Below are 15,872 nucleotides of genomic sequence, written 5' to 3' on the forward strand. Positions count from 1 at the left end.
AACTGAAAATAGTCTTATTCAAATGGGTTTCCTATGAGGTCAGCCGAAAAACCCTTTTAGGTTCTAGATAGCACCTTTTTTTCTGAGTGTAGCCTAGCTGGTGCAGGGAGCTGGTTCATGATGCTGATTCAGCCTTTGTGGGCCTCAATCCGTATGGTGCAAACACTGTCCCTGGTGGTACCCATATGCCCTACTACAACATGGTACCAGCACTGTCCCTGGTGGTACCCAGATGCCCTACTACAACATGGTACCAGCACTGTCCCTGGTGGTACCCAGATGGCTTACTACAACATGGTACCAGCACTGTCCCTGGTGGTACCCAGATGCCCTACTACAACATGGTACCAGCACTGTCCCTGGTGGTACCCAGATGGCTTACTACAACATGGTACCAGCACTGTCACTGGTGGTACCCAGATGCCCTACTACAACATGGTACCAGCACTGTCCCTGGTGGTACCCAGATGGCTTACTACAACATGGTACCAACACTGTCCCTGGTGGTACCCAGATGCCCTACTACAACATGGTACCAGCACTGTCCCTGGTGGTACCCAGATGCCCTACTACAACATGGTACCAGCACTGTCCCTGGTGGTACCCAGATGCCCTACTACAACATGGTACCAGCACTGTCCCTGGTGGTACCCAGATGCCCTACTACAACATGGTACCAGCACTGTCCCTGGTGGTACCCAGATGGCTTACTACAACATGGTACCAGCACTGTCCCTGGTGGTACCCAGATGGCTTACTACAACATGGTACCAACACTGTCCCTGGTGGTACCCAGATGGCTTACTACAACATGGTAACAGCACTGTCCCTGGTGGTACCCAGATGCCCTACTACAACATGGTACCAGCACTGTCCCTAGTGGTACCCAGATGGCTTACTACAACATGGTACCAGCACTGTCACTGGTGGTACCCAGATGCCCTACTACAACATGGTACCAGCACTGTCCCTGGTGGTACCCAGATGGCTTACTACAACATGGTACCAGCACTGTCCCTGGTGGTACCCATATGCCCTACTACAACATGGTACCAGCACTGTCCCTGGTGGTACCCAGATGGCTTACTACAACATGGTACCAGCACTGTCCCTGGTGGTACCCAGATGCCCTACTACAACATGGTACCAGCACTGTCCCTGGTGGTACCCAGATGGCTTACTACAACATGGTACCAGCACTGTCCCTGGTGGTACCCAGATGCCCTACTACAACATGGTACCAGCACTGTCCCTGGTGGTACCCATATGCCCTACTACAACATGGTACCAGCACTGTCCCTGGTGGTACCCAGATGCCCTACTACAACATGGTACCAGCACTGTCCCTGGTGGTACCCAGATGGCTTACTACAACATGGTACCAGCACTGTCCCTGGTGGTACCCAGATGGCTTACTACAACATGGTACCAGCACTGTCCCTGGTGGTACCCAGATGGCTTACTACAACATGGTACCAGCACTGTCCCTGGTGGTACCCAGATGGCTTACTACAACATGGTACCAGCACTGTCCCTGGTGGTACCCAGATGGCTTACTACAACATGGTACCAGCACTGTCCCTGGTGGTACCCAGATGGCTTACTACAACATGGTACCAGCACTGTCCCTGGTGGTACCCAGATGGCTTACTACAACATGGTAACAGCACTGTCCCTGGTGGTACCCAGATGCCCTACTACAACATGGTACCAGCACTGTCCCTGGTGGTACCCAGATGGCTTACTACAACATGGTACCAGCACTGTCCCTGGTGGTACCCAGATGGCTTACTACAACATGGTACCAGCACTGTCCCTGGTGGTACCCAGATGGCTTACTACAACATGGTACCAGCACTGTCCCTGGTGGTACCCAGATGCCCTACTACAACATGGTACCAGCACTGTCCCTGGTGGTACCCAGATGCCCTACTACAACATGGTACCAGCACTGTCCCTGGTGGTACCCAGATGGCTTACTACAACATGGTACCAACACTGTCCCTGGTGGTACCCAGATGCCCTACTACAACATGGTACCAACACTGTACCTGGTGGCACCCAGATGCCCTACTACAGTACCATACTTCAGCTACATTACTCCACATAGACATAGAGTTTGACATAGAGAAGAAGGATGATAATTTGTGTAAAGAAATACACAAGTTACTGTAGGCAAGCAATAGACTGGACTGGACTGTATCAGGTTGATCTCCTATCAGCTATTTAAAAGCAAGTGTAACGTTGTAACAATGTTGTAACAAGTGTTGAAGGTTTTGCTACAACAACTCATCTGATTTATTCGATTTTCCTTCTGGACCATTTGATCTCCTGTAAGTAAAGCTGCTTTCTTTAAGCTGAATGTCTTTCTTACCAGCATGCCTTTCTTACCAGTTTCACAAATATGTAGAATGTAGAGCACTTCCGGTAGAGCACTTCCTTTAGAGCACTTCCTGTAGAGCTCTTCCTGTCCTGGTTTGGGGGTCAGGGTCTGACATAAGTACTCATTTGAAATTTGAACATCTTAAAACATTTATGCAGTCACTAACACTAAGCACAAAGCACTATAAGTTTAACCGGCATATGGTTACAACAATTATCTATAATCTCTATTCCTTCCCATGAGATTGTAATTAAAACCTGGAACATCCAGGCTACTGTAAAGTTTCCACAATACAATAACCGCTTAATCCTGGCCTCCTGTCTCAGTCAGTTCCAGTCATTTTTACACCGTACTCAGCAGAACACATTGTTCATTTCCAGACAAAGGAAAAGGAGGTTTTCTGTCTGCTTTGTAGATCTGCAGATATCCTTCATTGTTAAAAACCACCATCACTGTCCTCTCTCCAGGGAGCCGTTGAGCTTCTGTTTCAAGAGGTTTTTCTAACCAAGACTGACATAATAGCTACATAATCTGTGGGCCATTGGTGGAGTTGGACGTTGATGCACAGCCCCAGTGGAGATCGCTGGCTATCTCTTCATGAGCGGTTTTTGCCACAGGATTTCCACATTTTAGTCAGGGAGCTGCCAGTTTGGACTCGGGCTTGCAGTGTTTCATTTATTTGGTCACATAAAAAAATCGAATTCTGTTCTAATGAAGAAATCAAATCAGTTAATTTGATTTTGCATAGTGTTTTTAACCTTAGCCTCTACAAACCTCTACTCATTCCACTGCCACGTTAAAAGGTGATAAGGGCCAACAAAGAGTGTTCTCAGGGCAGAACTTCTGGTTTTGACTAGCAGAAGTGACTTTTCGTAGCAGGTTAAGAGAACTAATGCAGCAGGTTAGGACAATTAATGTGGCAGGTTAGGAAAAGCGTTAGGGTTAGCTAAAATGCTAAAATTGTCCCAGAAGCAACTCAAACATATCTAGCTACAAGCAGGTCTTCCCTGAGAACTGTCTTGGTTTCCACTAATGCGATGCTGAAATGTCTGTGATCAACTCTTGTGACCCCTGCTCTTTTAGTTGTTGTTGGTCACACATTCAAAGAATTGGCACAAAGCCTGAAATTACATTGTAAATATATCCCACATGTATGCATAAACAGTTGTTGCTGGTAAGACCTTGGATGAACTGATCTTGATACTTGAGTACGAGGAACACTGTCTTTGAGACTTCAGTCTGTATCAGAAATCTATTCCCCCTACCTATTTTAGTGAATGAGTGATGTCTGATATCAGAAAATCAATTGTTCACAATGAATCGCAGTTTCACTGTCTCATCTTGATGTCATGATTGATGGAACATATTGCCAACGTTTGACTTTGACAACGACTAAATGCCACTACTGAATTAAACCAAACACATTATGTAAATTCAGTAACTCAGAAGAGTCTCTTTGTCTGGGAGAAATCCTGGAAAGATGGCTGAACGCCTGGAACATGTCCTAGTTTATAACAAGGTCTCCTCTGTGAAGTCGACATCACTATAACTCAATCTGTAGTGAGAGGAGACAGAAAAAGGCAAACATCAACATAAATACGATGTCACTTTGCTGTCACATCACACCTCCAAATACAACCTGTAATCTGACATCATCTGGAAGCTGTCTATAAACAGCCTGATGTTGAGTCTTTGTGTCTGAAACACTTGATTTTTCACCAGTTGAGTTTCCATTTTTCTGAATATGTCTTTCACATCTTCTAAATGAGCTATGGTCATGTGATCTGCCTAATGGTGTGTTTCTTCTGCTCCTCTGTAGATGTGGACGTTCTACAGCAGCTGGGGCTTACAGGGACGAGGACCGGAGGAGGTGCATCGTCCACAGGGGCCCGCTTCGCACCCCAGGGGGTCATCCCCTTTAAGTCTGGGGTCATCCTCACCCAACGGGCCCGGGTCCAGGCCCCACTGTCGTCCGTCCTACCCCCTGCCTCCTACCCCACCACCAACCTGTCTCTGATCCTCAGCATGTGCTCCCACCGCGTCAACAGCGCCTTCCTCTTCACTGTCCTGTCCAAGAGGAGGAGACTGCAGCTGGGGGTCCAGTTCATCCTGGGGAAGGTGCTGGTCTACGTGGGCCAGAGGGACTTGGTCAGTTTCGATTATGACGTTCACAACGGCCAGTGGCATAACCTGGCCCTGGACATCCGAGGCCAGAGGGTCTCGTTATATACTTCTTGTGGGAAGACTAGTGTACATGCAGATCTGCATTCTAAAAAAGAGGAGGCCCTGGATCCCGAGGGCTCTTTCCTCTTGGGTAAGATGGCCCAGAACTCGGTGCAGTTTGAGGGTGCCGTTTGCCAGTTTGATATTTACCCCTCTGCCAAGGCAGCTCATAACTATTGTAAGTACATTAAGAAACAGTGCAGGGAGGCCGACAACTACAGGCCCGTAAATCTCCCATCCCTGCTACCTCTGATCCCCTCAGACCCAAACCTTACTGTCGCCCTCCTCACCCCTCTAATGCCGACTGAAATACCCAGGAAGGCCCCCAGCCCTAATCTGGCCTTGACTGAGGACAGAACCAGGACTAAGCTTATTGTCCCAACTAACCGCCCCACAGTGGCGCCAACCCTCTCTGTGCGTAAGAGTTTTGTGACACCAAAGCCTGGAACTATGTCCCTGTCTCGTCCTGTGACTGTCGCCCTGACAACGGCCAGGCCGGGATTAAAGCGCCCCGTAGTGGCCACGACCCAAACTGTTACTGTACCCCTCAGGACCAGCGAAACACAAACATCCCCAATGCCAACGTCCCGTGGCGACAGTTTAGCTAAAAAGAGCACAGCAATGGAACCAGGTGATAAAACCCAGAAACCCACGGGGAGCAGTTTGGCTGCTGCACCACTTCTTTCCACCACAACAACGCCACCAAAGAAGAAGCCAGACCACCAAACCACGGCAGCATCCAAACAAGGCTCTTCTTCTTCTGCTTCTTCTTCAAACACCTCTGTCCTCTTCGTACAGAGGAAGCAGCTGACCGCTCTGGCTGCACAGAATCCTGAGCCCAGAGTGACCAATGTGGAGGCTGTCAAACACACCTCATTTATCCCTGTCACTCCGCCTGCCACAGATGGCTTCCAAACCTGGGACTTGGAACCGACCCAGTTCTCATTGCTGGCTGGGCCGGGACCACCTGGACTAAAGGGAGAACCAGGACCCGCGGTAAGAACATGTCTTTTAAATAGAGGTGTGTGTGCGCAGCGGTCTAGGGCACTGTATCTCATTGCAAGAAGCGTCACTACAGTCCCTGGTTCGAATCCAGGCTGTATCACATCCGGCCGTGATTGGGAGTCCCATAGGGCGGCGCACAATTGTCCCAGCGTTTGGTCGGTGTAGGCCGTCATTGTAAATAAGAATTTGTTCTTAACTGACTTGCCTAGTTAAATTAAGGTTAAAACAAAATATATATATACATTTTAAAACATGCCTGGCATGCGTGGCAGGAGCAGCCTGATGCCTTTGAACACCTGATAGCCATATTTCACACTGAGCTCTGTTCTGTACTGTTCTAATCCCTCCTCCGCCCATGGTGTTAAACAAGCAGGGAGCCTGATGCTAAGTCACTCTGTTGATGAAGGGGTGGTTGGGTGTTGGGGGTAGGTTCATCCAATTTATAAGCCCCTGTCAAAGCCCTTCCCTGGGTTACAGACATCGAAGTGCCCCCCCCCCCCCCCCCCCCCCGAGTCCTGGCTGTGTGTCCTATAAAGCCAGAAAGGCACTGACTGAGAAAAGTGTCTTTGCAGGCTTTTATTGGGAATTACAAGGCTTAGAAGTGTCACTTTTACTTGTAAACTGCCCTTCAGTTGTGCATCTGTTCATTTTACATAACATATTGCAGAGGCTCCATCTTTCACTTTCAGTTTTTTGATTCTATCTTGTGTTTTAGTAGGAGCTCACTAAAACGTTACCTTCTCTATAGCCTGCTCACTAGTGCCCCCCTCCCCCCAAGTATGAAAGACTGGCGGGCCGGTGCTAGCTACCGGTGCTTGCTTGCTAATGTGAGATTTCCTTTTTAGCGGGATAGGTAGAAATAGCCAGGCCAACAGAAGGGCCATGCCAGCCAGCGGTCTGTGTGTCTGAGCTGAGGGCCTGACGCCGGGGCGAGAGATTCCTCCCAGGAGGAAAAATGTAGACCTTTAGAGCAGGATCAGAGGTCATGGTGAATAAAATGCCTCGGAACATTTAACCGTTTTATGAAGTGGGGCCTAATTAGAGTGACAGGAATGCTTGACCTGATAATCATAATTCAATTTACGGCGATATGGATTTGTTGAGTGTGTGATTTGTCAGATGAAGATTTTCTGTACATTTTGTTGAGTTAGTTCAAACCTGTGGTGTAATTTTAAAATGTGTGCTTCAATGTTTTTGGATTGAAGTGAAGACTTCTCGTCTTGTGAAAGCGATGAAAATGATACATGGATTCCCAGAGGACAAACTCACATTGTAATGAGAAATGTTATGAAGTCAGATGTTTCAACAACTTTGAAAACTATAACAAGCATGACTGTACAGCTCCTAACAGACCATTGATAGCTCATAGCACATAGGTAATTTGTTCTTATTGTAACCTTGGAATGTTATGGTGCCCAGGTAGGATGGCAGGGCTTGAGGCTGTACTTGTTTTTAAAGATCTCATGAAATGGGAGTTATTGGTCTTTTTTGACACTCTTGGCCTTGGCAATGTGTCCCCGTGTCACGGACTATTTCAGGTGTTTTCATGTGTTTTGTGGTGTCACTCTTCTCACAATGTTGTATGTTGATGTACTTGATAATAATACTTGCTTGTGCTGCTAAGGCAATGTCTGCCCTTGACTCTGTCTTAAGTTAAATCAAATACTGATCTCAGATTTTTTTTGTCAGAAATTTCAGAACATACTTTGTAGGCAAAGTATGACATAGTTTACAGTTTTAATATAATGGCCTTTGTTTGTTATATTGAGGACATTATGCAGGCCCTGCTGTGAGGCAATTCACTGGTCTGGGGTACAGATGATGGTTACCCACATTTTCCATTGTTAACTGAAGCCCAGAGAGCCCCAGCGTTAGGTCATACTTGACCGAACAGAGCAGCGTTGGCAATTCTTTCCGCTCGTACTTCTGCAGTGAGGGAATCCACACGGCTATGTACGTCATAGCCGCTTAAAGGTGGGAGAAACATGTTTATTGGAGAGCTAGCCTACAATTGATGCTGGGCTGGATTCGCCTCATGCTTGGTCAAGGCTGACCTTGCCAGGATATAGGCCTAATCTGCATCCCATGACGTTACCAGGATATAGGCCTAGTCTGCATCCCATGACATTACCAGGATATAGGCCTAGTCTCCATCCCATGACGTTACCAGGATATAGGCCTAGTCTGCATCCCATGACGTTACCAGGATATAGGCCTAGTCTGCATCCCAAATGACCAAAATTAGTGCACTCTGTAGAGAATAGGGTACCATTGGGAGACAGGCATAGTTTGTCTCCTGCCTGGCATGATAATGTGTTAGAATGCCTTTCAAGTTCCACTGCTATGTAACACCGTTCTATCATCCAAGGTTTGCAGCAGCTAGAATAACTCACTCATTCAGAACCAAGAATTCCACAACTACAATTTGCTTCTATTCCTGTCAGTAGAATTGGAGACTAGACGTTCTTTGTAGCAGCGCAATTCTACAAATTGACTGGAATTTAGATAGAACTATTGGCAAGCTTTGTTTTGAGGGTTTGTGGCAGCCGGTTTGACTATTGGAATCTTCAAACACTGTTGAACTCCACTGCAGTGCAAGCTTGGCATCTGTCAGGTTACACATGTCCTGACATAGCCCACACTGGTCTCTATCTTCAAGCTGTCAGTGTCATTTCAATTGTGGACCACACCAAAGCATAAACAGTCTTCTTACAGCACTGGTTTCCAGTTAAATAAGCAACACACTCTGAGAACTGGTCTCCTCAATTTGTACTTACAGTAGGCTTGTTCGATAAAGACGTGTTTCTCTAGCTGTGTAAAGTAGTCTTGGTAGTAGTCTTGTGGTGCATTTCCACTATCAGGCTTAGCTACAGTGTTTGGCCCCAAAATGTTGGCGTTTGTGTTTTCACCTTCAAGGTCTGGACAAAAACAAATTGGTAGTTAAAGACTTAATAAGGTAGTTAAAGTGTCCAAATAGAAACAATTGTTTTATGACCATCGGATTTATATACAGTATCCACCATTAAGTTCCTACTGTATGTTAACAAAACCATAGATCCTACTATATGTTAACAAAACCATAGATCCTATTGTATGTTAACAAAACCATAGATCCTACTGTATGTTAACAAAACCATAGATCCTACTGTATGTTAACAAAACCATAGAACCTACTGTATGTTAACAAAAACATAGTTCCTACTGTCTGTTAACGAACCGTAGTTCCTACTGTATGTTAACAAAACCATAGGTCCTACTGTATGTTAACAAAACGTAGTTCCTACTGTACAGTGCCTTGCAAAAATATTCATCCCCCTTGGCGTTTTTCGTATTTTGTTGTAATAGACATACACAAAATACTCCAAATTGCTGAAGTGAAATGAAATAAATTACTTGTTTCAAAAAATTCAACAAAAAAATAAAATGGAAAAGTGGTGAATGCATATGTATTCACCCCCTTTGCTATGAAACCCCTAAATAAGATCTGGTGCAACCAATTACCTTCAGAAGTCACATAATTAGTTAAATAATGTCCACCTGTGTACAATCTAAGTGTCACATGATCTCAGTAGATATACACCTGTTCTGAAAGGCCCCAGAGTCTGCAACACCACTAAGCAAGGGGCACCACCAAGAACGCGGCGCCATGAAGACCAAGGAGCTCGCCAAACAGGTCAGGGACAAAGTTGTGGAGAAGTACAGATCAGGGTTGAGTTATAATTGTTTTTCCAAAACTTTGAACAATCCACAGAGCGCCATTAAATCCGTTATTAAAAAATGGAAAGAATATCGCACCACAACAAACCTGCAAAGAGAGGGCTGCCCACCAAAACTCACAGACCAGGCAAGGAGGGCATTAATCAGAGAGGCCAAACAAAGAGACCAAAGGTAATTCTGAAGGAGCTGCAATGCTCCACAGCGAAGATTGGAGTATCTGTCCATAGGACCACTTTAAGCCGTACACTCCACAGAGCTGGGCTTTACGGAAGAGTGGCCAGAAAAAAGCCATTGCTTAAAGAAAAAAATAAGCAAACACGTTTGGTTTTCGCCAAAAGGCATGTGGGAGACTTCCCAAACATATGTAAGAAGGAACTCTGGTCAGATGAGAATAAAATTGAGCTTTTTGGCCATCAAGGAAAATGCTATGTCTGGCGCAAACCCAACACCTCTCATTACCCCGAGAACACCATCCCCACAGTGAAGCATGGTGCTGTAGGGATGTTTTTCATCGGCAGGGACTGAGAACCTGGTCAGAATTGAAGGAATGATGGATAGCGCTAAATACAGGAAATTCTTGAGGGAAATCTGTTTCAGTCTTCCAGAGTTTTGAGACTGGGACGGAGGTTCACCTTCTGTCAGGACAATGACCCTAAGGATACTGCTAAAGCAACACTTGAGTGGTTTAAGGGGAACATTTAAATGTCTTGGAATGGCCTAGTCAAAGCCCAGACCTCAATCCAATTGAGAAACTGTGGTATGACTTAAAGATTGCTGTACACCAGCGGAACCCATCCAACTTGAAGGAGCTGAAAGTAGTTTTTCCTTGAAGAATGGGCAAAAATCCCAGTGGCTAGATGTGCCAAGCTTATAGATACATACCCTAAGAGACTTGAAGCTGTAATTGCTGCAAAAGGCGGCTCTACAAAGTATTGACTTTGGGGGGGTGAATAGTTATTCACGCTTAAGTTTTCAGTTTTTTTTCTTATTTCTTGTTTGTTTCACAATAAAAATATTTTGCATCTTCAAAGTGGTAGGCATGTTGTGTAAATCAAATGATACAAACCCCCCAAAAATCTATTTTAATTCCAGGCAACAAAATAGGAAAAATGCCAAGGGGGGTGAATACTTTCGCAAGCCACAATATGTTAACAAACCGGTGATCCTACTTTATGTTAAAAAAAACATAGTTCCTACTGTATGTTAACAAACCGTAGTTCGTACTGTATGTTAAAAAAACATAGTTCCTACTGTATGTTAACAAAACCATAGATCCTACTATATGTTAACAAAACCATAGATCCTACTGTATGTTCCTACGTAGTTCTCAAGATGTTTTTCATTTCCTCTTTCCTGTCTTGTCGTTGTGTTTTATGAGCCTGGTGGAAAAGTAGAAATGAGATCAAAACCTAACATTTCCAAACCTAACTAAGGGTCTGCTCTCTGCTTGGGTTTGCAGACTCTGACCCCTCATTAGCAATGACCTTTGATAGCTGAGCTAATCCATGTGTGTAATTGGTTTAAAGCTAGCTGATGCCCGTAATTAACAAGAGTGGCTGTGTTTGGAACCGACTAACGCAGGCCCCGGTCCACAGTCCAGGCCGCCCTGCCAGCACAATGACTCACACTTCCACATCCAAGCACTGGAGTGGTTTTGGAATTGGAATAATATTGGTTTCAGTGGGAGTGAGCCGTAGCTGGCTTAACAATACGCTCTCAACCACACTGCCAACATTTAAACCCAAGACCTAACAAAGGAGGTTCGCTAGCACTGATCCAAGTTGAAACTAAGCTGTGTTGAATGTAACAGGCTATGCTTGCAGAATGGCAGGGAAAAGAACGAAGCCTTGTTTCGATATGCAGCTCCTGAAAATGACTTTGGATCCAGCCGAGTATAACCGTGCTGGGTGGATTGATAGGTGTTTTACTGCCAGTGTAATGAGGGCAGTTAGCTCAGCTAGTGATGACATGCCACTATGTGGATTGTATGTTACATTTCCAACTCTCAAACTCCTCCAAGTGCCAACTCTTCCATGGAACTGTATCTCATTCAAGTTCTGTTCTCAAACGTGGCTTCATTCAATCAATTCAATCCACTTCCTGTATACAGTCTGTTAGTGCTCTTACTCACTTCCTGCTTTAATGACATCTTTTTTCCCCCTTCTAGGGACTTCAAGGACCTCCTGGGAAGACAGGGACGCCGGGGAAGAGGGGGCCTCGGGTGAGTTTCCCTTGTTTGTGTTCCTGTTCCTCTTGGAGTACACTAAAACAGTGATTCTTAACCAGGGGGCCCCTGGAAAGAAAGAGCTTTCTTTTTTTAAGGGTTTCAGTGGACCTCAAAAAACCCTGGCACTAAAACCAATGACAAATGATAAATGATAAATGATAAAAACCCTCCCATCCCTCCCATTCTAGAGCTAGTGCAATTGCTTACTAGCGTTAGCTGGTACCATAGACTGGAATACGGTATTCCAGTCTATGGTACCAGTCTAGGTACCAGCTAACGCTACTAAGCAATTGCGCTAGCTCTAGTTAGCAACTTCCTTCAAACTGCACGCAGAGACATAAAAATGGTATCCACGAGTTCATCTGACTCTAGTGATGTAGATAAAGCGGCTCATTGCCAAAATCCCATAGTATCCCTTTAAGATAACACCATTAGTAGTGTCTTAATACAGAGGGGTTTATAGAGAATTATGATAAAGCTCTCAATAACATCTCTGGATTATGGAGCATTATTCACCCTAGGTTCAGTTTCCTTTGGCTCTGATCACACTGTGTGTGTGTCTGCTGCCAAGGTACGCCTCTAAAGCTGGAAAGCAAATAGCTGTAAGACTATGATAGTCAGTGGAGCCGATGGCAAATTAGTGAGTGAAACCTACATTCATTAAGGGAAACACACAAGGTCTTCATTGTATGGGGTATATACAGGAGCAATTCAGGTGTTAAAGAATGAATACGTTATGTGAAACTTAGAAACAACTCTGGATTGGTTAGATTAAGTAGCATACTATTGGGTATTTATACACCACTAGTGCTTGTGGAATAGGCACCGGCTGGAATGCGGTTTTAACCAATCAGCATTCAGGATTAGACCCACCTGTTGTATAATTTCACTTGGCCTCTATGTTAGGCTACTTCTATTTGTATGAATGCTTCCAGTGTATTAGTGCTCTAAATTAAATCGTTCACCATTGCCATGCTTCTCCACTTGCGGCTCCATACTCAGTCAGTGTTTCTTGCCTTAGTAAAATGAGCAGCGCTTTATATGAGTTAGAATATGCTCATGTTGTGAATAATAGAACAAAACAAAGACATGTTATGTTTCTCTGAATATTTATGTTGTTGTTGTGTTTAAACTCCCTGTGACCTCTCTTAGGGCCATGGTTTGGTCTGTAGAGCAGCTGGAGCAACCTTTGAACATAGGACCTATGTAATCCATGTCATATTAAAATGGATGTTTATTAGACTTTACTCAGTAGGAAGCGAGCCTGAATCCCTCCACCGAGATATCTAAGGATTTATCAATGGATCAGGAGTGTCTCTTTTAGATTAGAGCATCAGAAGATATTGTTTCTTTCCCACGATGATAATGGAATCATCTCTTCCATTTTTCAGATTTTCAGGGATTTTCAGCAAGATAATACATATGAGTGAAGGAGTTTACTGTCTGTTCAGCGATCCTGTTCAGACTGACTTCTCTAGGTAGTGTGTGTGACTGTACGTGTGTTTGCGTAGGTATGTGCGCATGTGTGTGTCTGCCTGCATACGCGTGTGTGTATCAGCTACCAGCCGTAGTCTATGAGACTGTGCTACTTTCTGGAGGCTGGAGGCCGGAGACTGAGGGCTGGAGGTCGGGGGCTGGTCTGGGTCCTCAGAGGGGTAGGCTGTGGGAACCCAATCTCTTTAACTGAAGAAAGAGAGCTTTGTCCCCGTCTTATTAAAGGCATTTAAGAGCCAGACTGGAGTTCACTACCAGCTCCCACCAGTACACTACCTTCAAGCCGTTCATTCATGATCAAGAGCCAGAGACCCGGATTGCCAGACAATTCACTCCAATTCATTGTGGACTGAATGATTCCTGAGTGACTTGGTGGTGCAGTATCTGTACTGTATTGGGTTCATCTTAACGCCTCGATCACACCGAAAGCGGCATTGCGTTTTGGTACACCAGAAGTACATTAATTTCCAATGGAACGCTGTGTTTGCTTTGCAGCATTGCGTTGCAGAGGCAGTTGCAGTGCGTTCGGTGTGGTACATACGTTGGATTTATCAAACGTATGCATCACATTGTCTGCATAGACGGCTTGACAGAAATGGTAGCAGAAGGTGAATGTTGAACCTTTGATGCTGCACATCATTTTACACTATGATGCTGTAGGTGTTATCTAGGCGTCAATAGGAGACTAAGTGAAAATGGAACTTAAGTGGAAGTTAGAATTTGCCCCCAAGACTGTATGATGTCTAAAAGAAGTGGTTGAGCTGCTGCCTGCCTGTCAACTGGATATGGATAGCTCTGCTCTCTGGGTCGTGGCTAAGCAAACATCAACACATGGGGGAACATTTTGATTCTTCTAATATTGACAAAGACATGAGAAACTGTTTAAACAGTGCAATGACATTGTACTAAACACAACTTATTTTCTGTGACCTTCATGAACCTTTACAAATGACCTTGGTGGCTCTGGATGGTAAATACTGATTTAATGAAACCTGTTTCCAGGGGACTGACGTAATAGTGAAACCTAACCTTTAGAAGCCATTGAACTCATTTGACCTGTCACCTTTGACACAGATATGTGAGGTGTAATCGTGAGTCGTCTAGACGTATAGCCATCCCCCATTCATAATTACAGCTCAGCTACTGCAGTAAAGGGTTGGTGACGGTCGGTGCTGTGTGAACGTGAGCTACCTCACTAACGCTAACAGCCTGTTTCTCTTGACAGAGAGGTGTCATGTCTGACTGTGGGCAGCCTGTCTCAACTCAACTCTTCCTTCACCTCTTCCTCTTCAGACACGTGAGAGCCTCACACCAGCGTTCCTCAGCTCAGTCGTCAAGCCTGCGGGCGGCTAGCCGGCTAGCACTCAAAGAAAGCCGTGCCTGCCTGAGGAAGATATCACCCAGCCCTGCAGGGAGGCATGGTGCCTGGTGCCTGAGCCGCCATCAAAGGAGCCTTTGTGTTGTGGGGAACTGACCCTCAGCACAGCGTAGGCAGCAGGGAAGGTGTGAAGGTGCTGTAGTGTGCAGTTCAGTAGATAGCAGTGCAGTATACTCTTAGAAAAAAGGGTTCCAAAATTATTTTTCGGCTGTAACCATAGGAGAAACCTTTTAGGTTGCAGGTAGAACCTTTTTTGGTTTCAGGTAGAATTCTGTTGGGTTCCATGTAGAACCCTCTGTGGAAAGGGTAGTGGCACTGATGAGGAAATCAAGATGAATGTTCTTGGTTGAATGTCCCAGGGTCCAAAGAAGGACTGTTTTCCCAAGGGGAGCTGCCTGTCACTGGTTCTGACAGAAGGCTGATGCAGGTCGATTATAGTGCCGTTCAGCACTGCACTGGCATTTCCATTCACTGTTTTGGGTATTGTTTATCTGACCTGGATTCAAGTACGGTACATATGTATTTGAGTATCTGGTATTTAAAATACTTTTTTTGTCAATTGGAGTATTTTTGAATGCACAGCCCAAAACAAGTATTTCTATTTGAGTATTTGAATGGTTATTTGTAAAAAAACAAATAGTCTGCCAAATTGTATTTCAAATACTCAAATATACTGACTCAAATACAGTCCCATGAATTTATCCCAGGTGTTTGAAAATAGTATTTGAAATAAGTATTTGAAAATAATGTCAAATACTTTCCAAGTGTATTTCCAAATACACTATATATACAAATGTGGACACCCCACATTTTGTGGATTCGGCTATTTCAACCACACCCGTTGCTGACAGGTGTATACAATCAAGCACACAGCCATGTAATCTCCATACACAAACATTAGCAGCAGAATGGCCTTACTGGCCTCAGTGACTTTCAACGTGGCACCGTCACAGGATGCCACCTTTCCAACAAGTCAGTTCGTCAAATTTTTGCCCTGCTAGAGCTGCCCCGGTCAACTGTAAGTGCTGTTATTGTGAAGTGGAAACTTATAGGAGCAACAACGGCTCAGCCACGAAGTGGTAGGCCACACAAGCTCATAGAACGGGACCGCCGAGTGTTGAAGCGCGTAATTCGTAAAAAATCGCCTGTCCTTAGCATCACTCGCTACCGAGTTCCAAACTGCCTCTGGAAGCAACATCAGTACAATAACTGTTCGTTGGGAGCTTCATGAAATGGGTTTCCATGGCCGAGCAGCCGCACACAAGCCTAAGATCACCATGCGCAATGCCAAGCATCGGCTGGAGCGGTGTAAAGCTCGCCGCCAAACGCGTTCTCTGGAGTGATGAATCACGGTTGACCATCTGGCAGTCCGACGGACGAATCTGGGTTTGGCGGATGCCAGGAGAACGCTACCTGCCGAATGGATAGTGCCAAATGTAAAGTGT

General features: G+C 45.2%; 1 protein-coding gene across 1 annotated transcript in view; it reads left to right on the plus strand.

Annotated features, from left to right (window-relative positions):
- Nucleotides 1-153: 153 nt before the first annotated feature.
- The window catches only part of LOC120062931 (collagen alpha-1(XXVII) chain B-like), an 82,177-nt gene continuing 66,458 nt past the window's right edge, over nt 154-15,872 (plus strand). The window contains exons 1-3 of the mRNA XM_039012988.1: nt 154-2,149; nt 4,203-5,602; nt 11,496-11,549. Of these exons, the coding sequence (XP_038868916.1) occupies nt 154-2,149; nt 4,203-5,602; nt 11,496-11,549 (3,450 nt within the window). The remainder of the gene's footprint in view (nt 2,150-4,202; nt 5,603-11,495; nt 11,550-15,872) is intronic.

Source organism: Salvelinus namaycush, chromosome 18 (genome assembly GCF_016432855.1).
Source record: "Salvelinus namaycush isolate Seneca chromosome 18, SaNama_1.0, whole genome shotgun sequence".
Lineage (NCBI taxonomy): Eukaryota > Metazoa > Chordata > Actinopteri > Salmoniformes > Salmonidae > Salvelinus > Salvelinus namaycush.